The sequence below is a fragment of the Podarcis raffonei genome, chromosome 2 (assembly GCF_027172205.1).
Source record: "Podarcis raffonei isolate rPodRaf1 chromosome 2, rPodRaf1.pri, whole genome shotgun sequence".
NCBI classification, from domain to species: domain Eukaryota; kingdom Metazoa; phylum Chordata; class Lepidosauria; order Squamata; family Lacertidae; genus Podarcis; species Podarcis raffonei.
The window spans coordinates 117881194-117896902 of record NC_070603.1 but is presented as its reverse complement, the minus strand read 5'-3'; the positions used below and the strand labels follow the sequence as shown (position 1 = coordinate 117896902).

Genomic DNA, 15709 nt, shown 5'->3' with positions numbered 1-15709 from the left:
GCACACCTGGTCCTTCAGGGACACAGTTACCCTATTCAGGACCAGGGAGTCCTCCACACCAGCCCGCCCCCTGTCCCCCAAAAACAGTACTTCTGTCTTGTCAGGATTCAACCTCAATCCATTAGCTACCATCCATCCTCCAACTGCCTCCAGACACTCACACAGGACCTTCACCACCTTCACTGGTTCTGATTTGAAAGAGAGGTAGAGCTGGGTATCATCCGCATACTGATGAACACCCAGCCCAAACCCCCTGATGATCTCTCCCAGCGGCTTCATGTAGATGCTAAAAAGCATGGAGGGGAGGATACTGCTTTTTATAGGGTTGCACAGAGGCCACTGGGATGAATTTGTGGAACCAAGGGTCAGTGGCCCACAAAGGCTTGAAAACAGCTGGTGTGGACAGTGCTGTGCTAGCTGGACTGAGCAATGAGGTCCCAAGTGAGTTTTGCATCCTCCAGCCGCCTCCAGGCACTCACACAGGACCTTCACTGCCCTCACTGGTTCTGATTTAAAAGAGAGGTAGAGGTAGAACTGCAGGAGGGGAAATAGAGCTCCTCTTGGACTCATGTCTGGCTTGCAGGTTTCCCATAATGGACATCCCATAAACGGCCACTGTGAGAACAAGAGGACAGACTAGATGGGCCTCTGGCCTGACTCAGCAGGCTCCTCTGGTCCCTCTTCTGAAGCCCAGCCACCTGTGTGCGAACGCTTACCTTGGAAGGTGTTGCAAATGGCAAAGAGGTAGGAGAACAATGTCTGCATGGACCCCAGCGAGAAAAAGGCAAAACCCCACGTTAAGCTGAGCAGGACCATTAAGCTGGCCACTCGCTTCAAGCTGTGGAGGAAGCTGTGGTTCCAGCTGCTGACTCGGCCAGGACTCTTCGTTTTCATGGTGTGAATCTGCAGAAGGACCGCGATGAACATGATGGTGTTCATCAGGAACACCAAGCAGAAATAGGCCAGCACAGAGATGTAAAACACAAGGTCATCACGGATCCAGCAACTGTAGCAGACAAGGCGAGGAGGGAGAGAGACGCTGTTAAGGCTGCCGGCAGGGCCATTTCTTTCAGATGGGCTCATGATAGCTGGAAGTCTCTCTTGAGGCTTTTCAATGAGACACCCATCAGTGGTGGTTAGTTAAATTCATATCCTGTCCTTTCCCCCAAACAAATGATAAGACAATAAACACATCTTAAAACCAATCCCAGGGCAGAAGCAGACTCAACTTAAAAGCCTTGTTGAAAAGGAAGGCGCTTAAGACAACAAAAACTGACTAAGGCTGGATACAATCCTCAATAAACAAACTTGAATTTTAAGTTGGTAATTGCAGAATAAGTTCTAGAGTGGGTTATGCAGTAGGCCAGGCTTCCTGGTTACAAATCCTACATGATCTTAATATATATGATTTGCAAAGCGCTAAAGGAATTGTAAGCTTCGGATGTTTGGGCATTTTATGCACGCAGCTAAACAGACAGAGGAATCTCCTTGAGAAAGGCCAGGACCATAAATTGACCCATCAGATGGAAGGGAGTGAACAGCTTGGTGTACCGAAAAGCAAGGAAGGTTGAATTCTCCTCCCCCCCAAAAAAAATCCAAAAAGGGGGGGGGGAAGGAAGGGGATATAGGTATGACCTCCTTCCTGCTGATCTGAGGAGAATCAAAGCATAGAGACTTACAAAGGTGTGACTGGACTGCTGCTTAGGGGGTCGCTTAAAACCCCATAGAAGTCTCTGCTTATAATGAGAACCGTGGAAACGATGACCGCAGGAATTCCTAATGGCAAAGGGGGAGAAAGAAGAATGGGTTAGCCGGAAAGGGAAAAGACCAGCATGGATGCAATTGTGACCCGTCTGAGGAAGACGAGAGTCCTCAAGAAGACCTGTATCACCAGGGGAGTGCGGGGATGGGTGACAGCAGAGGCACATGGCAAGAATTTAATTCAGCTTATGACATTTCACTTGGGAGAGTCCACTGAAATAAACACAATGCTGTTGGCTCTGAGAATACGTTGAATAACAATAATAATTTATTATTTATACCCCGCCCATCTGGCTGGGCTTCCCTAGCCACTCTGGGCGGCTTCCAACAAAATATTAAAATACAGTAATGCATCAAACATTAAAAGCTTCCCTGAACAGGGTTGCCTTCAGATGTCTAATAAAAGTCTGGTAGTTGTTGTTCTCTTTGACATCTGAAGGGAGGGTGTTCCACAGGGCGGGTGCCACTACCGAGAAGGCCCTCTGCCTGGTTCCCTGTAACTTGGCTTCTCGCAGTGAGGGAACTGCCAGAAGGCCCTTGGCACTGGGCCTCAGTTTAGGCCGTGATTGAACATGCTTTGAAACAGAAGAGGCAGTGAGGGATTTTGCTAGGGAGTGAGCTCCCTTTCCCTGCCCTTGCCATTTAGAGCCTCTGGATCAAGAGCTGTCTCCCCACCCCCAGGCCGGCTAAACGTCCCAATGGAAATCCCACCCCAAGCAGGACTTGCAGAAAGCAGCGGCCCCCGCCACAGCCGCTCCCCAGGAACTAGTGTGCCATCGCGACCAAGAGACACGGACAGACATTTCTCCCACAAATATATCCAGTCCCTTTTGGGAAGTTCAGGAGGCAAGTGATTCAGCCGCGATTGCTGCACTGCAACTCTATGATTCTAGCTGGCCTTTCAGAGATAGTTCTCTGCTGCTCCTGCTCTTTTTTGTTTTGTTTTTGTGACTGTGTGGAACCCAGTCCAGCTACTGATTGATTGATTGTCTGGCGGTAGTACATTGTTTATCGCTTTTATTTTACGGATCAATGGTCTCGTTAGATAGTAAAATTCATGTTCAATTGCTGTTTTAAAAAGGGGTTATTTTTAAAATGGATTAATCCGTTTTGCAATACTTTCTATGGGAAAGCACGCCTTGGTTTCGGAACGCTTTGGTTTTGGAACGGACTTCCGGAACGGATTAAGTTTGATAACAAAGGTACCACTGTATTGATGGAGACAAAGAGAGACAAAACAGATAGAAGGACAGACAGAGAGACAGAGAGAGAAACACACACAGAGAGAAAGAGAGAGTGAAAATCGGGTAGAGAGGCGGAGAGACAGATGGGACGCCCCTCTGCCCTCTGCAGGGTCTTAATGCCACCTCCTGCACCAAGGGGGAAATCACATATCCCCCCTCGGCCCACTGCTGGTATATGGCCCCCAGAAGATTCCCTGTGAAGTAATATGGCCCTAAGATGGGAAGTGCCCCCCCTGCCCTGCACTTACCCCAGCCAGCCAGGGAAACCTTGAGCATGTAATGCGGGACGTAAGTGTTGAAGACCCTGACCAGCGCAGAGTACATGTGGACGGCTTCCAGGCCCATCCAGGTGAAGGCAGCCAGCAGGAAGTAGTGGAGAGCCACGGACACGGCGATGCAGAGGCTGCGCACCTGGAAAGAGGCCAGCCAGGAGTCCAGCAGGAAGGTGAGGTTGAGCATCAGCAGCGCAGAGCAGAGGTGGACGAGGATTCTGGATGGGTCGTCCCCACGGAGCTTGCTGGAACGAAAGAGGTGAAGGGCTCGTTCACCCCCTGTGCCCAAGACGCAGCCCCTTTAAGTCCCCCGTGTGAAGGGTCTAGAGCAGGATGCAGCCCCGGAGTTAGGGCATCGCAGACACCAGGGGAGTGGAGCCAAACAACAACAACAGACCTATATTTATACCTGCTGAGATAAGCTCCATAAAAAAAAGCAATGGTACCAAAATGAATGGACACGGGTGGCGCTGTGGGTTAAACCACAGAGCCTAGGACTTGCCGATCAGAAGGTCGGCGGTTCGAATCCCCACGATGGGTTGAGCTCCCATTGCTCGGTCCCTGCTCCTGCCAACCTAGCAGTTCGAAAGCACGTCAAAGTGCAAGTAGATAAATACCGGTAGGTACCGCTCCGGTGGGAAGGTAAACGGCATTTCCGTGCGCTGCTCTGGTTCGCCAGAAGTGGCTTAGTCATGCTGGCCACATGACCCGGAAGCTGTACGCCAGCTCCCTTGGCCAGTAAAGTGAGATGAGCGCCGCAACCCCAGAGTCGGCCACGACTGGACCTAATGGTCAGGGGTCCCTTTACCTTTACCAAAATGAATTATTGTGAAAATAAGAAATTTGGGGAGGGAGGTGGCAAATTTTGTCCTTGCTCAGGGCACCGTATTGCCAAAGCCTGCCCCTCCTGCGTGGCAAGAACCCCACGCCGCTTGCTGCAAGGATGGCGAACGACAAACCAGGCTTATGTAGCTATATAAAATCTAAGTAAATAAATGTTGCTGTAGTATAGAAAATGGCAGGTGGGTCCTACTTACTCGATGGAAAGGTACACCACTAGAGCCAAGCCGAGGAAGATGGAGGAAAAGCCACATCCCACGTGGGAGACCAATGTTAAAATCTTATCCTCACATCCCGTCCGGTATACGTCCTAGAAACCAGGGTGGAAGTCAATAGCCTCTCATTGGAAGAGTTGGTGAGGAAACAGACCCAAAATGATATCTGTTTGGGCATTGCTGACTGAGGTGTGAATTTTTTGGCTTCTTTGGATCATGATTCCCCTGCCCCACTCCCCCCCCCAAAAGTATTCTGTGAAATTTGGAGTGAAAGGAAAGATTCACATGGGACCTTAAGGCTCAGGGTGAACCAATTCTTTCTTCAGCTCATCCTTGTTCCTGCGTTCTGAAACCTCGCAACTCATGCTTCTTTACTGCAAATTGTGTAATGCCTGTAAGTGATAGATTGTATGTGTACGAAAACAGTTTGCAAAACCCTCAGGAGCAAATTTTCCACGCAATTTTGCAAATTCCAGAAATGTAACCTCCAGAAGTAGTATCACAAGTTCTGGCATTTCACCAGTGTGTGTGTGTGTGTGTGTGTGTGTGTGTGTACACAAGTGAGTGATTTGGATCAGGCCCAAGGCACTACGGGAGAAGGTTTAATCCTTTCGCCCTGTGCCATTTTCCTGGTTGAAATTGTTTCCCAAAATCTGCTGTTTGAACCAGCAGATATAAACGTAAAGATCTCGAACTATTACAACTAATACTAGTTTGTTGCTTCAAAATGATACAATGACATCATGGCTGTGGGGTGGGATTTCACTTGAGGGGCATGGGCAGGGGGGCACATTTTTTAGCCACTATACCAACTCTACCAGGCCAAAGGTATTGAATCCGCAACTGAACCCCAGCCTTCTTTTCTGATGTTGAAGATAGGATTTAAAAAGAAATACAACCGGTGCTTTTTTCTGGGGGGACGCAGTGGTACACATGCCCCTAAACATTTGGCGAATCTTTGTACTTTTGTCCATTTGCTGTATTTATTTTCCCCGATTGGAACTATAAAATGGTGATTTTCTTGAGCCAAAATGAGAGTACCCCTAAACATTTTTTTAGGGGGGGGAAGCACTGAATAACAACTATAGAACTGAACGAAAAGAGACATTCCGCCGTGTCCTTTGCAGGAACCACATGGGGCAATTGGTTCTGACAAAACAGTGACAAAAGCTTACCAGCAAGACTCCAAAATGGGTCAGGTGGCTGCAGTTGCAGATTGTGTAATTTGCGTTTGTGCGCTGCACCTCACACCCTGATGTATCCCAGCCTCCTTGGTTATCTGCGCAGCAGGGAAGAGAAGATATTTCATCTGCAGTTACTCGTCCCTCACCATTTATAGATCTTTCCCAACAGAACACGGGGGATGTGTGACTCTCTGCAGAGACTCCTGCTAACTTGGGGCTTAGCTGCAACCATCACAGGGAGGAGCGGAGAGGCGCTAAGCTTCAGATGCTCCCACCATGCACTTCTCAGATCGCCCACTTAAGAGTGGTGTTGGTAAACTCGTGGGAGAAAGAAACCTTGAAAGTTGTGCTTTACTTGGCTGCATCCCATTTAAACAGAGGCATAATTCTCTGCTGCCTGGAGCTGTTGCACTGGAACTTTGAAGTACAGACGCACATTTGAATGCATCAAAATATTATTTCAGTTACAGCTCCCCTCAAGCTGCTCCTTCAAATCATGCAATTCTCGGCTAACTTTGAATTTGCTGCATTTTTGCCTAGAAGTCTTGACCTAAATACTACATTTGTTCTGGGTTTAACGAAAGAGGGTCATTCTGAAGTGACTCGCTTTGGAGCAAACCTAACATTTCGCCCTCCATCCCGGTTTTAAATAAGTGATGATTTGCTGTCTGTGTACAGCTGGTGAAGTGTTAAATGCTCTCATGGGCAACAGCTAAAACCATAAATCAGAACTTAACTGCTTATTATTACAGTGGTATCTTGGTTCTCAAACACCTTGTTTCTCAAACAACTTGGAACCCAAACACTGCAAACCCAGAAGTAAGTGTTCCGGTTTGCGAACTTTTTTTGGAAGCTGAACATGCTCCATTTTGAGTGTTACGCTTCCGATTTGAGTGCCACACTTCCGTTTTGAGTGTTACGCTGAGGTCTGTCTGTTTTTGCTATTTATTTTGTGTTTTTGTTTTGTGGCTATTTTTTGTTTTGTTTTTGTGACTGTGTGGAACCCAGTCCAGCTACTGACTGATCTGGAGGGCCGAGGTTGAGGAAGCCTGGTTTATCGCTTTCATTTTATGGATCAATGGCCTCGTTAGATAGTAAAATTCACGTTATATTGCTATTTTTAAAAGGGGTTGTTTTTAAAAGTCTGGAACTCTGGTTTCTCTTCAGATCTTTCGCCTTTTGCCAATGTAGGTCTTTCAAGACCGGTGTTATGTGGTCTCGGCGGCCACTCCCAGTCACCAGTCTAGCTGCCGCATTCTGGATTAGTTGTAGTTTCCGGGTCACCTTCAAAGGTAGCCCCATGTAGAGCGCATTGCAGTAGTAGTTAAAGTTAAGGCAGCTGCATTTGACACAGCTGGCTTCTGCTGGAGAGGACAAGACGGGCAGACTCTGGATTAAAAGGAGACCCCCTGGAGGAGAAGATACCAATGCAATGATGCCCTGTTTGCATAGCGCTGGGAAGCAACAGCAGGGAAGGCCTGTTTGCCTTCAAGTGCTCTCTGTGGGCTTCCCAGGGATGCCACGGACTAGATGGACCTTTGTTCTGGCCCAGTGCCGAGCTAGTTATATCCTTCATACTCACCGTTCTTCTTAAAGTTCCAAAATACACAGTGCACAGACTCATTGCCCTGAAAAGCAAAAGGAAAGGCTTAGGACAGTGGTGGCGAACCTATGGCACATGTGGCAGAGTGGGCACTCGGAGACCTCTCTGTGGGCACTTGCACCATCGCCCCAGCAGGGCCGTTGCTGGGGGCTGGCAAAGTGGGCAGCCGCTCCCCCCCCACTGCAATTGAAAACAGACAGACCAATTGGTTAAGAGGCAGATAGCTATTTATGTTGTTAGCTGTTATGAAGATAATAAGCCGAAGGTGGATGCACACATGAAATAAAGCCAGCCAGGTACTACCAGTCCCCAAGCAAGTTCAGCCTCCAAAATCAGTATCGGTACCTCTAGCCAAGCAGCCCCCCAAAAATTAGAATGATAGCATTCTTCTGCAGGACAAATAATTCAGATTTTAACTTGGTTGTTGTCAGTGCTTCTCCGCAAGAAGAACATTGCAAGAAATCTGTTTCGAGAGGGGCAGCAGTTACACCTTTACTGAAGAAGCCTCCTCTCAGCTTGGTGATTTTGGAAATTACAGACCAACAGTTTTGGCTAAAATGGTTGAGCGAACAATGATTCCATCTCTTTATGATTTAGGGTTGACTTAGGGCTCATCTGCTTGACCCACCACTTTCCCCAGGGGGGAACCTGTTCTTTCCCTCTGGATCACAGCAAAGTCAAGTGGGTTCTCTGTGGAGTGATGTTTATCCTGATTTAGAGCTGAATAACGGGTTGGGAAGGCGAAACCACCTGGCCCTGTGCTTTTCCTTCTCTAGGTGACCTGTGTAGCCTGACATGTACCTTCTTTCAGCTGATACTATTCTTTCATATAGGGGTAGCCAACATGGTACTCTGCAGATGCTACTGAATTATAACACTTCTGATCTCTGCCTATTGGCCATGCTGGTGGGGCTGGGAGTCCAGCAACATCTGAAGGGGGCAGTCATGGCCGGACGCCGGTGGGGCAGGGAGGACGGAAGATGCGAGTGGGGCAGTGGGCAGCGGCCTGAGGAGAAGACAGGATTTCTCTCTTCCCCTCCCTTTATCCCTTTCACCCCCACCCGGAAATATCTGTGGCCCAGGACTAGACAGAGCCCGACCCCTTTATTTCGACCCGTTTTAGGGTCTATTGCTTTGACATTTGTTTTTTGGGGGGTGGGAAAGAGGTTTAGGAAGCCCTTCAGGCCGGTAACGAGGTGTGGGGGGCACAATGTAAGAAGGCCGTGATGAGGGACCCCTGAAAAAAAACATCTGAAGGGCACCATAATAGCTGCCCCTACATACACCAATAGCCTGCCTTTCCTTCATCATGGGGTTCTTAGGCAAACTCTCATCAAACAGCAAAACATCATCATCATCATATATTTATACCCCGCCCATCTGGCTGTGTTTATTTATTTGTTTGTATGTGCGCATGCAGACAATCGTTATCATCCCATATTAAATGGCCGTGTTGGCACTTTGCGATAAATAAGTGGGTTTGGGTTGCAGTTTGGGCACTCGGTCTCTAAAAGGTTCCCCACTACTGGCTTAGGAGGTGTTTTGCTTCCAGAAGTTGGGAAGGGCCGCAGGTGAGCAGCAGAGCGCAGTGGCGAAGCTAACTGCTCGGGCAGCGGGAGCAGCGTACATCGGGGTGTGTGGCGCGTGTCCGGGGGGTGCGTGGCAAGCAACGCACGCCCTGGAGAGCTGCTGCTGCCAGTCAGTGTAAACAATATGGAATTAGATGCACCACTGGTCTGGCTCCGTGTTCAGGCAGCTTCCTGCGTTCTTGAATTCCAACAGCTGCCCTTTAGCATCATCCCCAAATCAAAGCAAAGCATCTCTATTTGCCAGCAATCAATGCGCTCTAATGCTGCAGAACCAACACTTATGGAACTGGAGACAACAGGATACTATACCGTCGTTGAGTTTATATGTTGCAGAATTATATTCACTGGCTCCGAGAGGTTTTGAACAACCACATTTTCAACACTGGCGCCCACAACATAGGTGATCAGTTTTTTATTCTTTTCCTGTAACAGACAGGCGCAAAGTTTCATAGCTTGGGAGGCAACCATTAGTAAACAAAACAAAACAAAACAAAAAACAAAACAAAACAAAACCCCTCTTTTTCTCTTATACATTTTCAGTTGAATGAGCAATTTGCAAAATATCTGAATTAACTGTCAACCCTACCAGCTCTTCCTCTCCCACCCACCTCCTCTTTTTCTTTTAAATTGTTTTTTATTAATTTTGGGAAAGAACAACAAGAAACTGTACCCACCAAATTTCTAATAAGTCTACATCCAAACATCTTCCAATATTTGGCTATAATTAAACAACCACTGCCATCAAAAAGATGATCAATTCTTTGTTTCTTAAACTCTTATTATTTTTAAATATAGAAAGCAAATAAAGCATTATTTTTAAATATAAAATGCAAAGTTTTTTTCGTCCCCCCCCCCCAACTATCACTCTACATTCTGCAGTTACTGAGCATGCTTACTCCTTGCTGGACTGATTTGGAAGAATTTTTCACCCCCTTTTAAGATTTTTGGTGCTACTTGCTTCTTGTCCTTACTTGAGCTACAATTCTGGTGGGCCTCGTCACCCAAATTAGCCATTATAAGGAGTGCTGTTAAACTGCAACTGTTAGCAGATGGTTCCTCGGCCCAATTCAATCTGTCTTCAAAGACATTCATGGTCTGGACTCCCAAATATCTTCTGCATGTACCCCACCAGCAAAAGCTGTTAAAATCTGCCAGCAAAGCCCTTTCTCCAGGCACCATCCTCTCATGAGGTGAGAAGGCTACCTGTCAGTAGCCTGTGGTGGCCTCTGGGGCAACCTTGAGAGACGTGCTCTATCTTCCTCCCCAGCCTCTTTGACAGAAATAAGGCATGTGGAAACTGAGATTGTCTGATTGTTGATATGCCTGTTTTGGATCTGTTTAGGGATTTTAAGAACTGTGTACACTGCCTTGTGAACCTATTGTTAGGATATTTCCGTTCCACCTTAAAAGGGAGCAGGATGTTTGTATAACAGCCTGCGCATTTCCTGTCTCACAGGATGTTTCTGTTGTCTGTTCCTTTCGTTTTCTGCTGTTTGCCTGAGCAGTCGGAGCAGACGGTCATGTCTTCTTTTGTTCTGACCAACGCTGAATAAACTGTAAATATGCTTTCCTGCTGTGCAACTTTTGCTGTGTGAATTCTGCTGAAAGAGTGTGCACAAGTTCAAGAATGTGGCTATCTTTTCTTGAGGCTTCGTGCCGCTGATTGCTGATATTGCCTGACTACGGGAGGTCGATGGATCGTCCGGCACCGAGCTTGGGGCTCAGATGGACTTTATCTCCCTGGCAGTATCCCAACACCTATGTGGAAAATCGGAAGGAAGGAAGGAAGGAAGGAAGGAAGGGCAGTCAAAAGACTATGCTGAAGGCCAACTGAAATGTGTGAGAATATTTAGAATTAGCCAAATTGACAGATATAATAAGACAAAAAGTGAAGTGAAAAAGGAATGGGAGTGCCTAAATGAATACCTTAAAAATCAAGGTTTGAGGACAGAAATCCGGCTGAGTCTGGAATAACCTTGTGAAGTGAAAGGATAAGAAAGAGGGATTTATATCTAGATGCTAGGATAGAGATGATAAGGAAAACAAGAAAACAGGAAGATACAATGAGAGGTAAAGGAAGTGCTGTGGGATTGGTGGAAGTCAATGTTTGTTTTTCTTTTTAGTGTTTATATTATTAACTTGTAAGATATGGATTTGTATTTTTGGATGCTGGTTTTTGTGTTTTGTATATTGTTATTTTTTGATATTTTTCGTGTTGTTGTTGTTGTTGTGTGGAAAATACTAATAAAATTTACTTTAAAAAAAGAAAGAAAAGTGTGTGAGAGGGATTCTGGAGCTTCCTCTTGCCATTTGCTTCCTGATCTGCCTCTGCCATTCAGCGGTGGCCATTTTTACCTGAAACGGCGAAGTTGTTCCGAAGAAAGAAAACTGGATCTTTGTGTGATCTTCTGGCTCAAAGGACTGGGCCTCCAAGTAATCCTTCAGCAGTTCTGGCAAAAATATGGATGCCAGGGCCGTTTCAAAGGGTGCCTGGCGGATATCAATCTGCGTGGAAGAGAAAATGTTTGGGGGGCTAGAGTCACCTCCAGACAAAACTACAGATGGTCACATATCATCCTCCTCCTCACACCTGTGTGCCTTTCCAAGTCCGCTATGTACATCTAAGCCACAGTCCAGAGAGCAAAGCCTATTTCCCCCTCATTTTTCAGTGGAAGAATGGGAGACTTTGACTTAGCAGCCCTCTGGACCTGCAGGAACTGGTCGTGGGGCAGAAGGACAGAGTCAAAAGAAGGGCCTCTTACCTGTGGATCCATTGCAGAGTCATAGGATATGACCCCAAAAGCAACTCCCTTGAAATTCATGGGATCTGGGCGCATGAGAGCCAAAGCCAGCCTTGGGAGAACGATGGACTCACTTTTCCCACTGAAGTTCAGCTTGAAACCTATTTGTTCCAGTACCTTTAAAATGCTAAAGAACAAAGGGAACAAAACAAGTGAGCTTTGTTTTATGGCTCTCACAACTAGACGGTGGGATCCCCTTCTCTCTCATTATCGACCCATGTATTATTCTATTTGGTCCTTACTACACCAACATACGTGGGACGCGGGTGGTGCTGTGGGTTAAACCACATAGCCTAGGACTTGCCGATCAGAAGGTTGGCGTTTCGAATCCCCGCGACGATGGGGTGAGCTCCCGTTGCTCGGTCCCTGCTCCTGCCAACCTAGCAGTTCGAAACCACAAAGTGCAAGTAGATAAATAGGTACTGCTCCGGCGGGAAGGTTATGGCATTTCCGTGCGCTGCTCTGGTTCGCCAGAAGCGGCTTAGTCATGCTGGCCACATGACCCGGAAGCTGTACGCCGGCTCCCTCGGCCAATAAAGCGAGATGAGCGCCGCAACCCCAGAGTCGGCCACGACTGGACCTAATGGTCAGGGGTCCCTTCCCCCTTTACCTGTATGTATGCATGCATGTATGTATACATTTATTATTTATTATTTATTTATTATTACTACCACTGTGAGAATAGGCTGCTGGACTCGATGGGCCATTGCCTGTTCCAGCAGCCAGTCTCTTCTGACGCTCTCACTGAATTAAGTGGGCAAATGGAGGACAGGAGCAAATCATGCCTCCTCGTAGCATTAGGAAGCCTGCCTCCAGTTTCACAGTTTTTCACACCATCTGCTATCCAAAAAGGTGCTGAAGTGAGAAACAAAAAAAGGAAGAAAAAAAAGAAACTTGTTTGGTCCTGGTTTGGAAGCAGCCTTCAGATTTTTCAATTCAGCTTGTAGCAATTGCAAACTACTTTCCTAGTAAGCGCTTGCACGCTCTTGCATGCATCTTGGATCTAGTTGTCCTAAGGGTGAAGGGGAGGGGCTAGAGCAGCCCACATGCCCCATGTCTGGATCCCTGGGATTCCGCTACCCTAGGAATCTGTCTATCCTGCCTATGACCCTGATGTGAAGAAACAGCCTAATTTAACTAGAGAAAAGGTGCTGTGTGAAAGCTGCTACTCAGATCACTACAGCTTGGGAGGCTACAGTAGGAGGGGGAACGCTGTGGGGAGAATCACGACACAGCCCAGCACTTTTCATTTGGCAAATCTATAGTCTATTTTCAGCCCCACAACATAACGTTTGATTCCCACGTGTTAAAAAATGAGAGGCTGAGGATCCCACATTGCATTTCAAAGACCCTGACAATTTTGGGCACCGCCTCCATATCCCAAACTCATCCCCCTACCACGAGATTGGTTTAGGTCCAGGGTTGAACCAGCAGCCCTTGGAGTGAATCTGGCTGCCAAAATTGATTTGGTCCACACTCAGCAAGCTTTAAATGAGTTGCAGCATTTTGATTCAATTGCCTCCCCCATTCTGAGCATTTTCACCAGGGGGGATGATAGCGCTTCCACTGCTCTTGGGGCCTAGTTTCACCACCCGCCATGATTCTGTGGAGGATTTCGCCCCGTTGGGGATTCCTAGCTTGCAGGATTCAATCTGTCTTTAACATACAGGGTGACACCACTTCCGGCACATCCTTCTCTGTTCTTCTTAAAAAGTTAGCATCCAGAGATAACAGAGTCCCACTGGTTCTCTCCATTCCAACAGGTTTCTGTTGTGCCCACTATATTGTTATAGATTTGGGGGGGAACCCCCCTAACCCTAGAAATTAATAAATGGTATAGATTTTGATGTTAAAGCTATGGTTTTCCCAGTAGTGATGTATGGAAGTGAGAGCTGGACCATAAAGAAGGCTGGTCGCCGAAGAATTGATGCTTTTGAATTATGGTGCTGGAGGAGACTCTTGAGAGTCCCATGGACTGCAAGAAGATCAAACGCATCCATTCTTAAGGAAATCAGCCCTGAATGCTCACTGGAAGGACAGATAGTGAAGCTGAGGCTCCAATACTTTGGCCACCTCATGAGAAGAGAAGACTCCCTGGAAGAGAACCTGATGTTGGGAAAGAGGGAGGGCACAAGGAGAAGGGGACGACAGAGGACGAGATGGTTGGACAGTGTTCTCGAAGCTACCAGCATGAGTTTGACCAAACTGCGGGAGACAGTGGAAGACAGGAGGGCCTGGTCCATGGGGTCACGAAGAGTCGGACACGACTAAACGACTAAACAACAACAAATGGATTTTGATTATTTTTGAGTAGTGAAGGGAAGATTGGAGGCCAGTGGAAAAGTACAGGCTAAGCTTCCTTTCAAAGCCAGGGCCTCACCTGGAATTAGAGACATTAACGTGACAAAAAATGCTGATGGCCCTTCTAAGAGGATCTTGGGCCTGGGAGAAAGAAGGTTGCCAGGGTAACTGGGTGTGAAGTGACAGGAAAAGAGAGTCTTTAGCTAGGTGTGCTGGGAAGAAGAAGGAGAAAACCAAGAGAGAGATCCATCTTGGGCAGGCTGGCTGAAGGCTGGCTGGGAGAGATGCTTTTGACTGCTGTGGGGAACAAGTTCCTCTTGAAAGGACCATGCTGTGAGATCCAGACTCCCTCCATGTAGACTGCATGCCATGAAGGAGGGCCCTCCTACACTAGCCCTTCCCTGACAAAGTTTCCTTTATGAATGTTGGGTTTGGGGGGAAGGGGTTAATACAAGGGAGTATTAAATCCCCTAGCCAGGCTTTGCAAAGCTTGTCCCCTCTAAATGTTTGTGAACTACAACTCCCATCAGCCAGCATGGCTGTATAATGTGGGGGCCGATAGGCGTCAGAGGCAAATGGGAACGGAAGCACAAAAAACCCTGGAGAATAAGCAGCTGGGCAAAGAGTTTGGATTTGATATCCCGCCTTTCACTCCCTTTTAAGGAGTCTCAAAGCGGCTAACATTCTCCTTTCCTTCCTCCCCCACAACAAACACTCTGTGAGGTGAGTGGGGCTGAGAGACTTCAAAGAAGTGTGACTGGCCCAAGGTCACCCAGCAGCTGCATGTGGAGGAGCGGAGACGCGAACCCGGTTCCCCAGATTACGAGACTACCGCTCTTAAACACTACACCACACTGGCTCTCCTAGGCTGTCCTAGTCACACTTTAAAGTCACACAAGGATCCTTCTTTCTGCTGCTCCAGAGAAGCGGACATGGAGCAATGGATCCAAACTACAAGAAAGAAGATTCCACCTAAACATTAGGAAGAACTTCCTGACAGTAAGAGCTGTTCGACAGTGGAATTTGCTGCCAAGGAGTGTGGTGAAGTCTCCTTCTTTGGAGGTCTTTAAGCAGAGGCTTGACAACCATATGTCAGGAGTGCTCTGATGGTGTTTCCTGCTTGGCAGGGGGTTGGACTCGATGGCCCTTGTGGTCTCTTCCAACTCTATGATTCTATGATTCCTGTGTGGGTAGCAACGGATTCTCTGGCAAGACCCCTTACCTGTTGATCTGTCCTTGCAAGCCCTGAGCGTTGGTAGCCTGTGTCAGAATGATATCTATTATTTGTAATGCTTTCCTCGCCAGCGCCTCGCTGATCTCCTCACAGTTGGCAATTTCAGTGAGCTTGCTCACAAGGACCTCGATTTTTTCCTTACTCAGCTTAGAAGAATTCAGCAGAATCAAAATGAGATCTGCCACTTCCTCAGCGTTTTCTGCAACAGAAAAAAAAATGCAAGTAGGTTTTTCTTCCTCACGAATGAAGGCATCACCAGGAGGCTACTTGGTATTGGTACAGTGGTACCTCGGGTTAAGTACTTAATCCGTTCTGGAGGTTCGTTCTTAACCTGAAACTGTTCTTAACCTGAAGCACCACTTTAGCTAATGGGGCCTCCTGCTGCCGCCGCGCCGCCACTGCACAATTTCTGTTCTCATCCTGAAGCAAAGTTCTTAACCCGAGGTACTATTTCTGGGTTAGCGGAGTCTGTAACCTGAAGCGTATGTAACCCAAGGTACTACTGTATTGGTATGGGGACGAACATGCCTTTCTTTCTCTCGAAGGAGGCAGACCTGGGAATGGTAGTCAATGAAGGATATAGGTTTATAAGGATCTAGAAACCTGTCTGAACAAGTTGCCTTGCCCAGGGACCTGAAAGACCTTGTTCTCTGGTCTGTGGCTCC

The 15709-nt window shown here is 47.4% G+C and overlaps 1 protein-coding gene across 3 annotated transcripts in view; it reads right to left on the bottom strand.

Moving 5' to 3' along the window:
• LOC128409199 (adhesion G-protein coupled receptor G4-like) overlaps positions 1 to 15709 on the bottom strand; it is a 41410-nt gene that overhangs the window by 3492 nt on the left and 22209 nt on the right. The window contains exons 11-20 of one of the 3 annotated variants that reach the window (XM_053379441.1): positions 15033 to 15243; positions 11471 to 11636; positions 11064 to 11213; positions 9018 to 9131; positions 7099 to 7144; positions 5508 to 5611; positions 4315 to 4427; positions 3254 to 3522; positions 1680 to 1776; positions 717 to 1006 (exon numbers count right to left, since the gene is read on the bottom strand). In XM_053379441.1, the coding sequence (XP_053235416.1) occupies positions 717 to 1006; positions 1680 to 1776; positions 3254 to 3522; positions 4315 to 4427; positions 5508 to 5611; positions 7099 to 7144; positions 9018 to 9131; positions 11064 to 11213; positions 11471 to 11636; positions 15033 to 15243 (1560 nt within the window). The remainder of the gene's footprint in view (positions 1 to 716; positions 1007 to 1679; positions 1777 to 3253; positions 3523 to 4314; positions 4428 to 5507; positions 5612 to 7098; positions 7145 to 9017; positions 9132 to 11063; positions 11214 to 11470; positions 11637 to 15032; positions 15244 to 15709) is intronic. The other 2 variants (XM_053379443.1, XM_053379444.1) reach the window with 2 other exon arrangements.